Source organism: Tamandua tetradactyla, chromosome 3 (genome assembly GCF_023851605.1).
Source record: "Tamandua tetradactyla isolate mTamTet1 chromosome 3, mTamTet1.pri, whole genome shotgun sequence".
Classification (NCBI taxonomy): Eukaryota; Metazoa; Chordata; class Mammalia; order Pilosa; family Myrmecophagidae; genus Tamandua; species Tamandua tetradactyla.
Window position 1 is genome coordinate 6793457 of NC_135329.1, and position 13680 is coordinate 6807136.

General features: G+C 47.1%; 1 protein-coding gene and 1 long non-coding RNA gene across 5 annotated transcripts in view; one reads left to right on the forward strand and one right to left on the reverse strand.

Annotated features, from left to right (window-relative positions):
• KLHL29 (kelch like family member 29) overlaps positions 1–3984 on the forward strand; it is a 263233-nt gene extending 259249 nt beyond the window's left edge. Inside the window, exon 14 of the mRNA XM_077152213.1 lies at positions 555–3984. Coding sequence (XP_077008328.1) covers positions 555–738 — 184 coding nt within the window. The 3' untranslated portion in view covers positions 739–3984. The remainder of the gene's footprint in view (positions 1–554) is intronic.
• On the reverse strand, positions 2263–12180 carry LOC143676923 (uncharacterized). Of its 4 annotated transcripts, none has more exons than XR_013172313.1 (4): positions 12114–12180; positions 10558–10767; positions 8483–8709; positions 2263–2579 (listed from the first exon to the last, which is right to left on the reverse strand). It is a non-coding gene; the product is annotated as an uncharacterized LOC143676923 (long non-coding RNA). The 4 variants fall into 4 exon arrangements; XR_013172312.1 differs by having other exon boundaries at positions 2267–2579; positions 10558–10724; XR_013172315.1 differs by lacking the exon at positions 2263–2579 and adding an exon at positions 5772–6362 and having other exon boundaries at positions 10558–10724.
• Between the last annotated feature and the right edge of the window lie 1500 nt (positions 12181–13680).

Here is a 13680-nt window from a genome sequence, read left to right on the forward strand (position 1 = left end):
AAGGGCTGATGGAGGCAACAGAACTGAGCCAGAGAGTGTCGTGTCCGGCGACGGCCATCAGAAACCCTGCGGAGAGCACGCCTGACCCTTACAGTCATGGCGGGCAGGGACAGGAGGACACTCAAGTCCAGGACAGACAGCAGGAAGGTCTGACTCTGCACCCCTTGGCAGCGGCTGGTGTTCAGTTAGGATTTAGTTCCTCCTTACCCTGCCTCCTGTCCCTTCCCAGAGTCTGTTGTGCATCCTGTTCCCAACTGTAGGACAACTCTGTGCAGCTAAATAAGATGCTCAGTAAGGACGCAGGGAATGGAGCCGAGAGCTGCGCAGAGGCAGCTCACCTCCCATCCATCACGCGTCGGTCCCACGGGCCAGGGGTGCCACATCCAGCAGCCTGGGGGGCAGGAGAGCCGTTGTCCTAAGTGGCTGGGGGCACCCTGCTCTATCAGGGTGCAAGGGCAGCAGGGAGACTAGGTGCCACCTTTGCCGATGGGGCGCAGGCCGGGGCGCAGGGTGCAGGGAGCTCCCTGAGTCTCTTCCGGCTTTCTCTCCCGCAGTGCCGTGGTGCTCGATGGCAAAATCTACGCCACGGGGGGCATCGTGAGCAGTGAGGGGCCCGCCCTGGGCAACATGGAAGCCTACGAGCCTGCCTCCAACGCGTGGACCCTCCTCCCCCACATGCCCTGCCCCGTGTTCAGACACGGCTGCGTGGTGATTAAGAAGTACATCCAGAGCGGCTGACGCCCACGGGAAGCCCACGCGCGTCCTGGGGAGGACAGCTCTGCACGCAAGGAAGATGTTTCAGCACCACCCATCAGAGGCCGACAAAACGCAATCAAGGCAGTCACTGCGCTCGACATTTTGAACACTCTGTACGCTGAATGTAGAAAATCATCCTCGCCTCCGGGTGAGCCAGGGGCGCACGCTGCGGGTGGCAGGACCCACCACCCACCCCGGACGGGGCCGCCGGGTGCTCGCTGTTGCGGGGGCAGGAGTCGCCCTTCTTTCTCCACGGGGAGAGGAAGCTGTTTTTCTTTCCTTCCCGCGGAGCAAGCTTGATCCCTAAACAACTGGAGCTCAGTCATCCTACCACGAGGCATCAGGCTCTCTTGGATACGATCAAAGTGTCCTTATCACTTTGATTCCTCCTTCTGTTTTTCACCCATCCACGCTTTCCGCAGTGGAGAGAAGGCAATGGACATGCCTGAGCGGCGGGGCGCCCGGGGGCCTGCTGGTCCCAGCTGGGGCCGGCGAGAGGGCCCACCCGGTGCTGGGCTGGGGGTGCGGACTGACGCCCTGCGGGGCCAGAGGGACAGCTGGGGAGGGCTGTCTTTCCTACACAGGTTTTTCTACCATGTTTTTGCTGGAGAAGGACAAGGTGATTGTGCTAGCTTTCTCTTATCCAATATGAATTATTTAGATTTCCAAGGCATTTTCTTGATACACAAGAGGCTATTTTTAAGTACCGAGAGGAGGAGGAGGCCACCAGAGGGGCAGTGACGCGGGGATTCCCAAAGCTCTTTGTAGGTAGTGCCTGAGTGGGCCATTTGCTCCCGTTTTTCTAAGTGCAGAATAGAGGATCTCTCCTGGGGGGGCGCAGACGCCCCCATTTTATTTTTAGAAAATGTAACTCCCAGACAGCCCATAAAGCCGTGCCTCCTGGAGGCATTGGCCAGTGGAGATTCTGTCCTAGAAGGACCCCAGCTCTGGCCCCTGGCGTCGGAGCAGCTCCCTCCGTGAGGCAAAGCTGAGCCCCCAGGCCGGGCGGGGAGGAGGGAGGGAGGGAGGAGAAGTGTCTACAAAGCACAGGAGACTATTTTTTATATTCATAGCTATATATTAAGGCACCTGCCGCAAGAGCTCTCAGGATGCCACCAGCCTTCTTAGACGAGCCGTGACAGCCGAGGCCCGAGGCAGGAGCGGATTCGCCGTCCTTGCCGCGCAGTCGCCCGAGGGAAGGGGCGCCGGGGTGGGGTGCGCGCCGCGGCCCGGGAGGGAAAGGACTCCCGCGGGCCCTCAGACCCTGCAACCTCACGTGGCAACCGGGTTCCCGTCCAGGGGCGGGGAGGTGGCTGCCGCCACGCTGTCTAGTCGAAGTTGGCACCAAATACGCGCTTGCCATTTTTTATATCTCGGAAGTCCACGCGCCGTCATTTCCCGAGAAGACCATTGACGAGGCGAGAGGGACGGGACGCGCGCTCCACCTTTCAGGACTGGGTGACACGTCGTTCCGCCTCCAACGTTCGCCATCGACTTCTCGCGCTGCGAGTGCGGCTCCCCCTTGGACAGGATACCGAGCTTCGTTATGCAGTTTTTAAATATTATTTATTATTTTTAAAAAAAGTAATAAGCACAAAACTACATACGTTGTATGTCATTGGAAGTATTTATGTCAAACAGGGTGCAAGTGTGAACCCAAGGACTGGAGCACAGCGTGCCAACGGCCCGGGGCAGGGCTGGCGCTGGCCACCGCGTGCATCTGCCTCCAAAGGAGGTGTCGCGGCGAGCAAGACTCGGCGCAGGTGGCAGTGAGATTCCGTTTCTCTCCTCATCGATCACACTGGAGCAAAAACTGGCTATTTCTGTGAATGATATAAAACAGGGTTCTCTGTAATGGCATTGTACATAGTATATGTTTATTGTTAAGTTCTTGTTATATTATAATAAATATATTTATAGATCTAGACTCGGAAGCCGGTGTGGTGTTCCCGTGTGCCATGGGCCTGGCCGTGGTAGGAGCAGCCCCAGGGCAGGCCTGTTCCTCTTCTCATCCATCAGCTACGTGGGCGCCGTTATGGATTTTAATGCAGATTGTGATGATTAGAAAGGATAGGACTCTTTAGCAAGGGGACGTATAGTGTTTAAAAGGAAGCCAAGAATCAAGGACAGCAATAGATCAAAGCTGAAAGGGACTTGCAAACACTCTGAGGACCTTCCTGCAGTAGTAAGTTCTCTTCTTATTACACTTGTGCAACTGAAAATTTCAGGTTAGCTGCCCGCTGCTGTCACTGCCATGCCTGCGGCCCACGGTCCTGAGCCCTGCCGACACCACGAGGTAACTCTGACTCATCAGCCTGAGAACAGACGCAACATACTTCCTCTAGGGACAACTACAAGATGGGGTTTCTGTCCTAAAATCCAGGCACGGGGCCTCCATTTGCCTTCCCGAGGAATGCCTGGGACTGTCTCTCCATCATCTAAGACCCACTTGGCTCTGCCAGGGACACCCAGGCAAGGCTGCCCAGGGGAAGAGGCAGGATACCAGGGAGGGCTGCTCCGCCCTGCAGGAAAAGAATAGAATTAAGGGGTCAGCAGGAGAAGGGAGGTTTACCAGCTCTGTCATCCACATGAAGGGCCTCCCACTCTTAATCCTCAAATCTCACCCGGACCTGCTGTCTCCCTCCACTTGTGAGGCGAGTCTGACAAACCAGGTTGGTGGAGCAGGAACTCCGCATTGAAGTTGCCCGAGACCTTCCAAGTGATCCATGCACTTGCTAATAAACACCGGCAAGGATGCCTCCAGAAATGCCTGTTCTAGAGGGAAGGATGGCGAATGTCTGGAATATTCCAAGCCCAAAGAGCTGAAAGTATAATATGGCATCAAAGCAAAATGGTAGCTTTATTAGCTCCATCCTTGTCTGGCCCATTACCCCGAATCTAAGAGAAATGTTCTTTGAGTCTCTGCCTGTGTATTTTAGACTTAATGCTGGGTGACGAACAGATTAAATGTTACCATAAAAGACATATGTGTCCATGAGATTAGGAGCCCATGTAACTATGAAGAGCAGCCTTCTTATTGGACTCAAGGTTCTGAGCATCAGACCTGGCATGGATGGTGAGAAAGGTCACTGCGGCAACCATACAAGGGAGACAGATCACATTCAGTGTGTGTGTGTGTGTTAGATTCAGTTGTCAACTTGGCCAGGTGTTTTGTTGCTGCGGACATAAGCCAGTGGTACGTGAACCTCATCTGTTGCTAATTACATCTGCCCTGTTGCTAATTACATCTGCCCTCGGCTAGGAGGCGTGTCTGCTGCAATGAGTGATGTTTGACTTAATTGGCTGGTGCTTAAATGAGAGAACGCAATGTAGCACAGCCTGAGCAGCTAGTCATTTCTCATCTCAGCACTCACAGCTCAGCCCAGGCCTTTGGAGATGCAGAAAGAAGTCACCCCGGGGAAAGTTGTTGGAACCCAGGGGCCTGGAGAGAAGACCAGCAGAGACCATCCTGTACCTTCTCACGTAAGAAAGAACCTCAGTGGAAAGTTAGCTGCCTTTCCTCTGAAGAATTAACAAAATTAATCCCCTTTTATTAAAAGCCAATCCGTCTCTGGTGTGTTGCATTCTGGCAGCTAGCAAACTAGAACAGATTTGGTACTGGAGAGTGGCGGTGCTGCTGCGGTTTGCAAATACCAGATATGTTTGAATGGTGTTTTGGCTGGCTAAGGGGAAGATCTTGGAGGAACCGTGAAGAGAATGATGGAGAAGTCCTGGAGTGCGTGAAGAGACTGTTGGTGTAAATGGAACCACTGCCAATCTTGACAAAGGAGGACACAAAAGGGAGAGATTGGAGTTTGCAGAGTGAGAACCATGGAAGCTCGGGTGTGAAGCCAAGAAACCTCAGCCAGGAGAGTGAACCCACCCATATATATGGAGAGGGTGAGTTTACCCTGAAGGGTGAGGATGAGCCTCCCACCTTGTTGCAGTGGAAGAGTTGTGCAGCCTCAGGCCTTGGAGAAGGTAGAGCACGCTCCTTGGGGGACTGGGAGAGCCTGGCTGCCACCACATGGAGGGGTTGAGCGTGTGCCCCAGAAATGGCAGAGAGCCCAGGGGTGGCCATGATGCCTGGAGAGAGTGGAGCCGAGAGGTTGTCTCCTCGATGTTCCCCAGGGTTGATTTGGAAAGAGGTGGGCCACTGCATAGGCCCTTGGAAGGGGTGGGACTGCCACTTTCTAAAGCTGAAGGATGAATGACTTTCAGACTTCGAAATCCAATGGTGTTTGCCCTGCAGGCTTTACATCTGTGTTCTTCCAATTTCTCCCTATGGAAATGAAAACCTATATCCTGTGAATATCCTCCTTTGCATCTTGGCACCAGACAACTTGTTTTGAGGTTCACAGGTCCACAGCAAGAAGAGAATTTTTTGCACCTGTTTAAGGTGATGCTTGAAGTTGCCAAGTTGACAAGGGGTGGACATGTGTTAGTTAGATTCAGTTGTCAACTTGGCCAGGTGAGCATACCTAGTTTTGTTGCTGCGGACATAAGCCAATGGTATGTGAACCTCATCTGTTGCTAATTACATCTGCTGTCGGCTAGGAGGCGTGTCTGCTGCAATGAGTGACGTTTGACTTAATTGGCTGGTGCTTAAATGAGAGAACACAATGTAGCACAGCCCAAGCAGTTCAGCATTCCTCATCTCAGCACTCGCAGCTCAGCCCTGGCCTTTGGAGATGCAGAAAGAAGTCACCCCGGGGAAAGTTGTTGGAACCCAGGGGCCTGGAGAGAAGACCAGCAGAGACCATCCTGTACCTTCCACGTAAGAAGGAACCTCAGTGGAAAGTTAGCTGCCTTTCCTCTGAAGAATTAACAAAATAAATCCCCTTTTATTAAAAGCCAATCCGTCTCTGGTGTGTTGCATTCTGGCAGCTAGCAAACTAGAACAGTGTGTGTGGTGCATCTTGAGTGATAATTTCTAATACAGTTTGACAAATAAAAAAAAAACATTTTTCCAAAGCTTCTGCTTCCAAACTAGGCTTTTTTTTTGGCTCCCTACTACCTACTGGCTCTAGCAATGAAAGGGAAAATAAGGCAAGGCAGCTTTGGTCCTCAAATTCACAATCTAATGTGTGAATAGCTGCAGCAGTTCATCAGCTGAGAAAACAATCCAGTGATCCCGATATCGAGCAGATTTCAGACCACATTAATGGCAGCTTTCTGGTGGAGATGACAAGGGAATGAGATTCACTAAATAGATTCTAGCTAAGAGAATTTACCTTGCAGAGAGGAGGGCTTGCACAGAAATCAAAGAGCATGATAGAATAATCTCATGCAAGACTAGAAAGCAAAGTTCCATTTTCCTAGTCTGACTTCTTTTTCTCCAGCATTTTTGAATGTTGAAGAGCTGGAGAATGCGTGTGTGTAAAAGAAGAAGAGGAGGCTGGAAAGAGAAGGGAGGTCAGACCACACAGCTGGGGTTTTAGGTGGGCCTTGGTGCCGCTCTGGTTGCAGAACTTCTCTACTGAAGCCATGTTGCTGAAGAGCTGCTCAAAAGACGTCTGCAGGATCACAGAGCCCAGGATGCAAGGAGCAGACACCTCCTCCTTAAAGAGCGTCAGGGTGAAAGTGGCATTCCAGGCAGCTTGATTCTGACACTCAGAGAGAGAGAAGGACCAATCAAACCAGGAGTGTGAAAACGTCTGCCAGCTTGTCCTCCTCTCTTGGAGCCAGACAGTGTAGGCTCCTAGAAATAACAAGAAGGGATGAGGCACCAGGATGGGGACTGAGGGGGATCCCAGAACACAAAGGAGACCCTGCCCTCATGGGGCTCAGAGCTTAAGTCCTTTAAGGGGTGAAGGGAGAAACACTGCTGCCCAGCTCAAACACTGGACCTACCCCGTAGAGCCCGCTCCTGTCACCATCCTTAGCAGTAATAGCATTTCACGTTTTTTAATATTTTCCATTTTACAAGGTACTTTCAGATAAGTTACTTCATTTTTTATTTGTTTCTCAAAATAAGCTTGTGAGCAATCCATAATTTTTGGTGGGGCAGCTGAGGCTCAGAGAGGTTAAATAATCTGGTCAACTTCACACAGCCTGAACTTTCTCCAAAGTGTGTTTTTTTCCATAATATTTTATCCACTTTACTGGAACCAATGAATCAGAAATAAGCTCATCAAGGTTCTAAAGCACACCAAGCTGAGGGTGGGGAGGGCGGAAGGCTGTATCCTCTGGAGACAGGAATTCAAGTCCAGCTGACCTTACCTCATTGTAAAAGGATGCTATAAAAACTGGATTCAATTGAACAGCCCAAATTTCAGAGTACATGATTCTTGAAACATTTGTCTATGGCATTTTTAAATAATCCATAGCCAAAATCAAAAGAAAACAGGGAAAATATTTGTAGCTTTTTTTATCAAAGAGCCCATGTAAATTCAATAAGAAAATATCAAATAATTACAACCATTAAATAGAAGCAGATTTTAAACAGACCCACAGAGAGGAAACATAGCTAGTAAACATACCCCCCCACCTCAAAAAAAAAGTTCAGACTTGATAGTTTTTTAATAATGAAATTAAAATAATGAGGTAGTAAAAAAAATAAAAATAAAATGATGAGGTAGTATCTTTTACCTACTAAATGAGCTCTCAAAACCTAAAATCTGTAGGGGGGACCCTTGAGTGCCGAGGGTTTTGCAAAGGAGATGATCCTTGTAGAAAAGCAGTGTGGCAGGCAGTGTGTATAGGAGCCTAAACTGTACTGATATCTGGGCTGGTAAATCCATTTCTGGACATTCCAAGGAAATAATGAAAACTAAGGAAAAGGTCATATAATAACAACTCCCATTTTTTGACCAGACATTGCATCTTCACAATTCTATAAGTACTATATAAAGATATACAGCACTATAGAAAATGCTTATGATATAAGGTAAGAGGAAAAAAAATCAAGACTCATATTTATATATATGACTGTGATTGTGATTATGTATGGTATGTAAATCAAAAAATGACCAGATGTACAGTCATAAACACACAATTAATCAAATTGAGGGTGATTTTTCTTCTCTTTTCCAAAATTTCTGTAAAGTAATGGTATTATTTCTATAATAAAGATATTGATATATTTTTTAAAAGACTTTTGGGAATGAGAAACAGAAACCAATCTTTCCCTTATATTTCAATCTGAGAATATATATATATTTCAATCTCAGTTTTTAAAGATCATTTCCTATTTGGGGCACCATGAGTAATGGACCAATTAGGGGGGTTCAGGATGAACAAAGAATTACAAATAAGAAAATAAGTTGCCAGTAAAATCAAGATTGTTTTTTATAAAGCCTAAAGGCTAAAGGTGAGTGGATTATATCTTTCAGTGCATGAAGATTTTTACGGAAAAAAAAAAGAACTTCAACACCTCCATGTGTACTGAGAAAGTCAAATAAGACAAAAGAGATAATAAAAACAAAATTCCAGTTCAACAAAAGGATGTATGGATCAGTGTTAGATGTCTGAAATGGGTTGCCAAAATCCTGGAAGGGGTCTTCTATAATTAAACCTTAATAATATACTTGTATAACACAATTTCACACTCTCATTTTATCCTTTCGACTTCCCTAAAAGGCAGAGGACAACATCTTCTGCTTCAAGGGGAATCAAGTTCACAGAAGTTAAGTGACTTGTCCTGTTTCGCAGAAGTTAAGTGACTTGTCCTGTAATCATAAGGTCATGCTCCCAGGGTTCTTTATATACTGCATTTAATCCTTACCAAAAATCCTGCAAAGGATGGTTATCCTGGGTGCACAGGTGAGACAACCAGGTCCTGAAACATTAAGCAGAAAGTTTGTCCAAGTCACACAGGTACTCCAGCCCAGGTCATGGAGACTCCGGAGAGGTGGGGATACATCATACGCCCTCTCCAGGCCACCGGGGGCTGTCGGCTCTTATGACTGTAGGGCTAAGACTCTTTCCTCCTCCCCAAGGCACCTCAAAAGTCTATAATAAGAAAACAGAGAACTCTGTGAATAGACATTCAGCTCTGTGTTGGACGAAGTTCTCCTTAGAAGCGATCTTTAAATGCCCGGTGAGAGTCTCAGCCACACACTGACTCCCTGCAGTCAAGGACTCAGACTTTTAACAGAAAACTTGGCTCTGGGTTAAGGAAAGAGTCCACTGAAGTAAGATTTGCAGACCAGCCATTACTGCCTCGCTTGAGGCTCCTGCGGGGAATTTGAAAAGTGTCTCCAGCATACTTGCTGACCACAGCCCTCCTGGGGGAGGAGAGGAGGGCACAGCCCCGCCTCAGACCAAAGGGTGTGGCCCAGGCCTGGAAGCCAGGCAGGTAGAATGTCAGGGTGTCTTCCCACCTAGACCAAGGAATTGGCTGAAAGCAGGTCCCCACTCCCAGGAGCCTGCCTTTTCCACATGATGGCAAGAATAAGGTTGAGATGTGCTGTGGGTATAGAGACAAAGAGGGAGCCTGTGCTCGTTTGAAAGGACTATGTACCCTAGAAAAGCCATGCTTTAATCCTAATCACTCTTGTGGGAGCAACCATTTCTTTAATCCCTGCTCAATAACGTAGGTTGGAATCTTTTGATTCGATTATTTCCATGGAGATGTGATGCATCCAATTATGGGTAATAACTTGATTAGATGGAGATGTGACTCCACCCATTCCAGGTGGGTCTTGTTTAGTTTACTGGCATCCTTTAAAGGGGAAAGATTTTGGAGAGAGAGAGAGCATGATGCCAATAGCCACAAGACTGACAGGAGCCCAGGCAGCCAGAGAGTTTTGGAGCTGAAGAAGGAAAACATCCCCCAAGGAACTTCATGAAACAAGAGGCGTGAAGAGAAAGCTAGCAGATGTCGCCATGTTCACCATGTGCCTTTCCAGTTGATAGTGAAACCCTGAACTCCATTGGCCTTTCTTGAGTGAAGGTAACCTCTTGTTGGTGCCTTAATTTGGACATTCTTATAGACTTGCTTTAATTGGGACACTTTCTCGGCCTTTGAACTGTGTTCTAGTTTGCTAGCTGCCAGAATGCAATATACCAGAAACGGAATGGCTTTTAGGAAGGGGAATTTAATGAGTTGCTAGTTTACAGTTCTAAGGCCGAGAAAATGTCCCAATTAAAACAAGTCTATAGAAATGCCCAATCAGAAGTATCCAGGGAAAGATACCTTGGTTCCAGAAGGCTGATAAATTTCAGGGTTTCTCTCTTAAGTGGAAGGGCACATGGTGAACACAGTCAGAGTTTCTCTCTCATCTGGAAGGACACATGGCGAACACGATGTCATCTGCTAGCTTCTTCACCCCTGGCTTCTGGTTTCATGAAGCTCCCCAGGAAGCGTTTTCCTTTATCATCTCCAAAGGTAGCTGGCTCGTGGACCCTCTGCTTCATGGTGCTGCAGCATTCTCTGCTCTCTCCGAATCTCTTTCTTTCTCCAAAATGTTTCCTCTTTTATAGGACTCCAATAAACCAATCAAGATCCACCCAAATGGGTGGAGACATGTCATCACCTAATCCATCTTAACAACCACTCTTGACTAAATCACATCATCCAGGGAGATGATCTGATTACAGTTTCAAACATACAGTATTGAATAGGAATTATTCTATCTTTATGAAATGGGATTTTGATTAAAACCTGGCTTTTCTAGGGGGCATACTTCCTTTCAAACCAACACAAACTGTAAACTACCAACTTGTTAAATTTCCCTTTTTAAAATGCCATTCCATTTCTGGTATATCCCATTATGGCAGCTAGCAAACTAGAATAGAGTCCATGGATTTCTATACCAAAAAATAATAATAATAATAAGGTAAGTCAACTGTTTTCACCTTCCCAAACTAAAATCCATATACTCTGCCTCCCGCTGTATAATGTGTGCTGGTTGTTTGGGTGTCGCTCCTCCTGGGAGATGACGGCAGCCTCTCATGGGTAACACTAGGTCAGTAAGACGCGTCTGCAGGCCGGGACCATGTTCTCCACCACACTCCCCAAAGAGCTGGGCACAGAGGGGAGCCAGGGAGAGAGTGGGAGCACAATACCTTAAATAAATCACTCACAACTCACTTCACTATTGTTCACTCAGCCATTTGCATCTTCCTTCCTCCCTCCTCCACTCCTGTAGTTTCAAATACCGAGTGTGTCCTAATCCTATTCTCTCCCTCTCTTACCCCAATCCCTGATATTATCTCCATGTCCTTAAACAATCCTTCTCCCCTCCCTAAACCTTCTCAGCCCTAACCCGCTAAAGGAATCATAAGCCTCATAGGCATCTAAGAGAGGAACCTAGAAGTTATTCTGAACTCATTTTTGGCCCCTCAGTCCCCATAGTCAATCATGACTAAGTTCTATTCATTTTACTTCCTTAACATCTCTGGACCCATTCTTGTCTCTTTCTCCATTTCCTATCTGTGCTGGTTTGAAAGTATTATGTACCCCAGAAAAGCCATGTTTTAATCCTGATTTGATCTTGAGGGGGGCAGCCATTTCTTTTCATCCTAATTCAACACTAGGTTGGAAGCTTTTGATTAAATTATTTCCACAGATATGTGATGCACCCAGTTGTGGGTGTGACCTTTTGATTAGATGGAGATATGACTCCACCCATTCCAGGTGGGTCTTGATTCATTTACTGGGGTCTTTAAAAGGGGAAACATTTTGGAGAAACAACAGAAATGACAGAGCTGACAGAAACTTCAGAGTGAGCTGCACAGATGCCGACACTTGGACAACAGAGACACAGATGTTTGGAGATGTTTGGAGTCCAGCAGACATTGCCATGAGATGTTAAGCAAGCCAAAACCTGGACAGAACCAAGGGAAGCCAAGAGATGAAAGCCAGCCCCGGAGAAGCAAAGTGAGGAGCCCCCACAGGAACAGAGGCTGAAAGCAGCAGAGCTCAGGAGTGAGGGACCAGCAGATGCCAGCTACATGACTTCCCAGCTGACAGAGGTGTTCCTTACCCATCAGCCTTCCTTGAATTAAGGTATCTTTACCTGGGTGCCTTAGTTTGGACATTTTCATAGGCTTAGAACTGTAAGCTTTCAACTGATTAAATTCCCTTTTTTAAAAGTCATTGCATTTCTGGTATATCGCATTCTGGCAGCTTACAAACTAACCCACTGCCGTATTTCAGGCCTCATTTTCTCTTGCCACAATTATGGCAATAGCTCTCTAACTACTCCCAGCTTCTGCCCGTGCTTTTGCAAGCACACATCTGATTGTCATTTCCATCCTTAGACACTCCCTTCAGTGCTTCCCAAACTCCCTCCTCCCTCAAAAAAAACATCTTCAGACTTCTCAGAAGGGTCTATGATGTCCTGCCTTATCAGATTCTGCCAATACCATCTCACCACCCCCACCCACCCACCCATCATTCCACTGCTCACAGCTATGCTTCAACTCTGTGCATCTATTTTCTGTTCAAATGCTTCACACCCCTTCCCAGCCCACCCATCCACCCCCGGTTGAAAGACCCTTTTTCGCATTTTATTCAAAGGCCAACATCAGCATCTCCTTTGTGAAACACTCTGACCCTCTAAGGCAAAGCAAAACCTGGTCTCCTTTACATCACAGCTGTTCCTTGTCCATACCTCACTTCAACTCACAAATATTCACTAAGTTATTTCTAATGTACTTTCTAAGTGCCAGATGCTGGGGCCACAGTGAGAAATAAGACAAGTTTTTGGCTTTCTGACAAACAATGGCTCATTGCTAGATAACAATAGAAGGGGCACCCGGGCCATGGGACTGGCCCAGGCTGGAAGGATAGGAGATGAGAAAGCCAGCGGGGGGTGAGGGGGGTGGGGGGAGGGGAGAAGGTCTGTGGAGGAGCCCAGGAGAAGGCCAAGTTCAACAGACTGGAACACGAGCAACTTGGTAGAGTCAGAGGCTGCCTCTGAGCTGGCCTGGGGCCAGGAGCAGGGCAGTAAGTGTTTGCAGCAGCCCGAAGCCACCTTCTCATCTGCAGTGCCTGGCTGCTTCTCCAACAGGAATCTTGAGGTTGGTTAGCCGTTGAATCTGTCCGACCAGATCTGATGAAGGAGCCCAGTGACCATCTACTTTCCCTGCAATCATTTAGTATTAATGGGGTAGCTCTTGCGTGCCAGGTTCTGTGAACGCTGGAAATACAAAGATGCAGAAGACACAGGCTGGTCCTCAAAGAGCTCCGTCCAAAAGGAGACCTGTTCAAGAATTACAATCCATAGAGCACAAAGCCTTCCTCATCCATCCCCTTCCAAGAGGCTCCACTTGAAGTGTGTGTCCTTTGAGACATATCCCAGGCCTATAGATGTAAGTTTTAGTTTTGTTTAAACATAATTGTTCTATTGAACCAGTTCTGAAATTTGCGGTTGTCACTAAGGTGGGTGTTGGACATCATTCCAGCTCAGTATATTTACATTTACCCCATTCTTTGGAGCTGCCCCATAGTAGTGGTTCATCTGGGTGTACATAGGTCATTGGTCACTTGTGTGCTTGTCCTTCTCTCAGTCCCCTCCTCTCTCTGCTATTGAAACCAATGCTGCAATAAATATCCTTGTATGTGCCTCCTTGTTACATGTGGGAGTGTTTCTCCAGGATAATTTTCTAGGATTATTACCTGGGAAAAAAGTTATTGGGTTAAAGAATCACCACATGCAAAAGCACATGGAGAAAACACACACACACACACAAAGGAAAAGATGAATAGACTTGATCTTATAAGATGTATTCTGTACTTTAAAATCACCAAAAAAAATTACCAGCAAGCTCAGATGAATATTTATAGCACTTCTGACAAAAGGTGCAAAGGCAAATATGTAATTGTGTCACATATAAAGAGCTCTTTAAAATCAATTTTAAAGTGACTAGCACCCCACAAAGAAAAAAAAATGGTCAAGGTTGCGAGTAAATAATTTACAAATTAAGAACTACAATGGCAATGAAATATATTAAAAACCTCTTCCAGAGATGGAA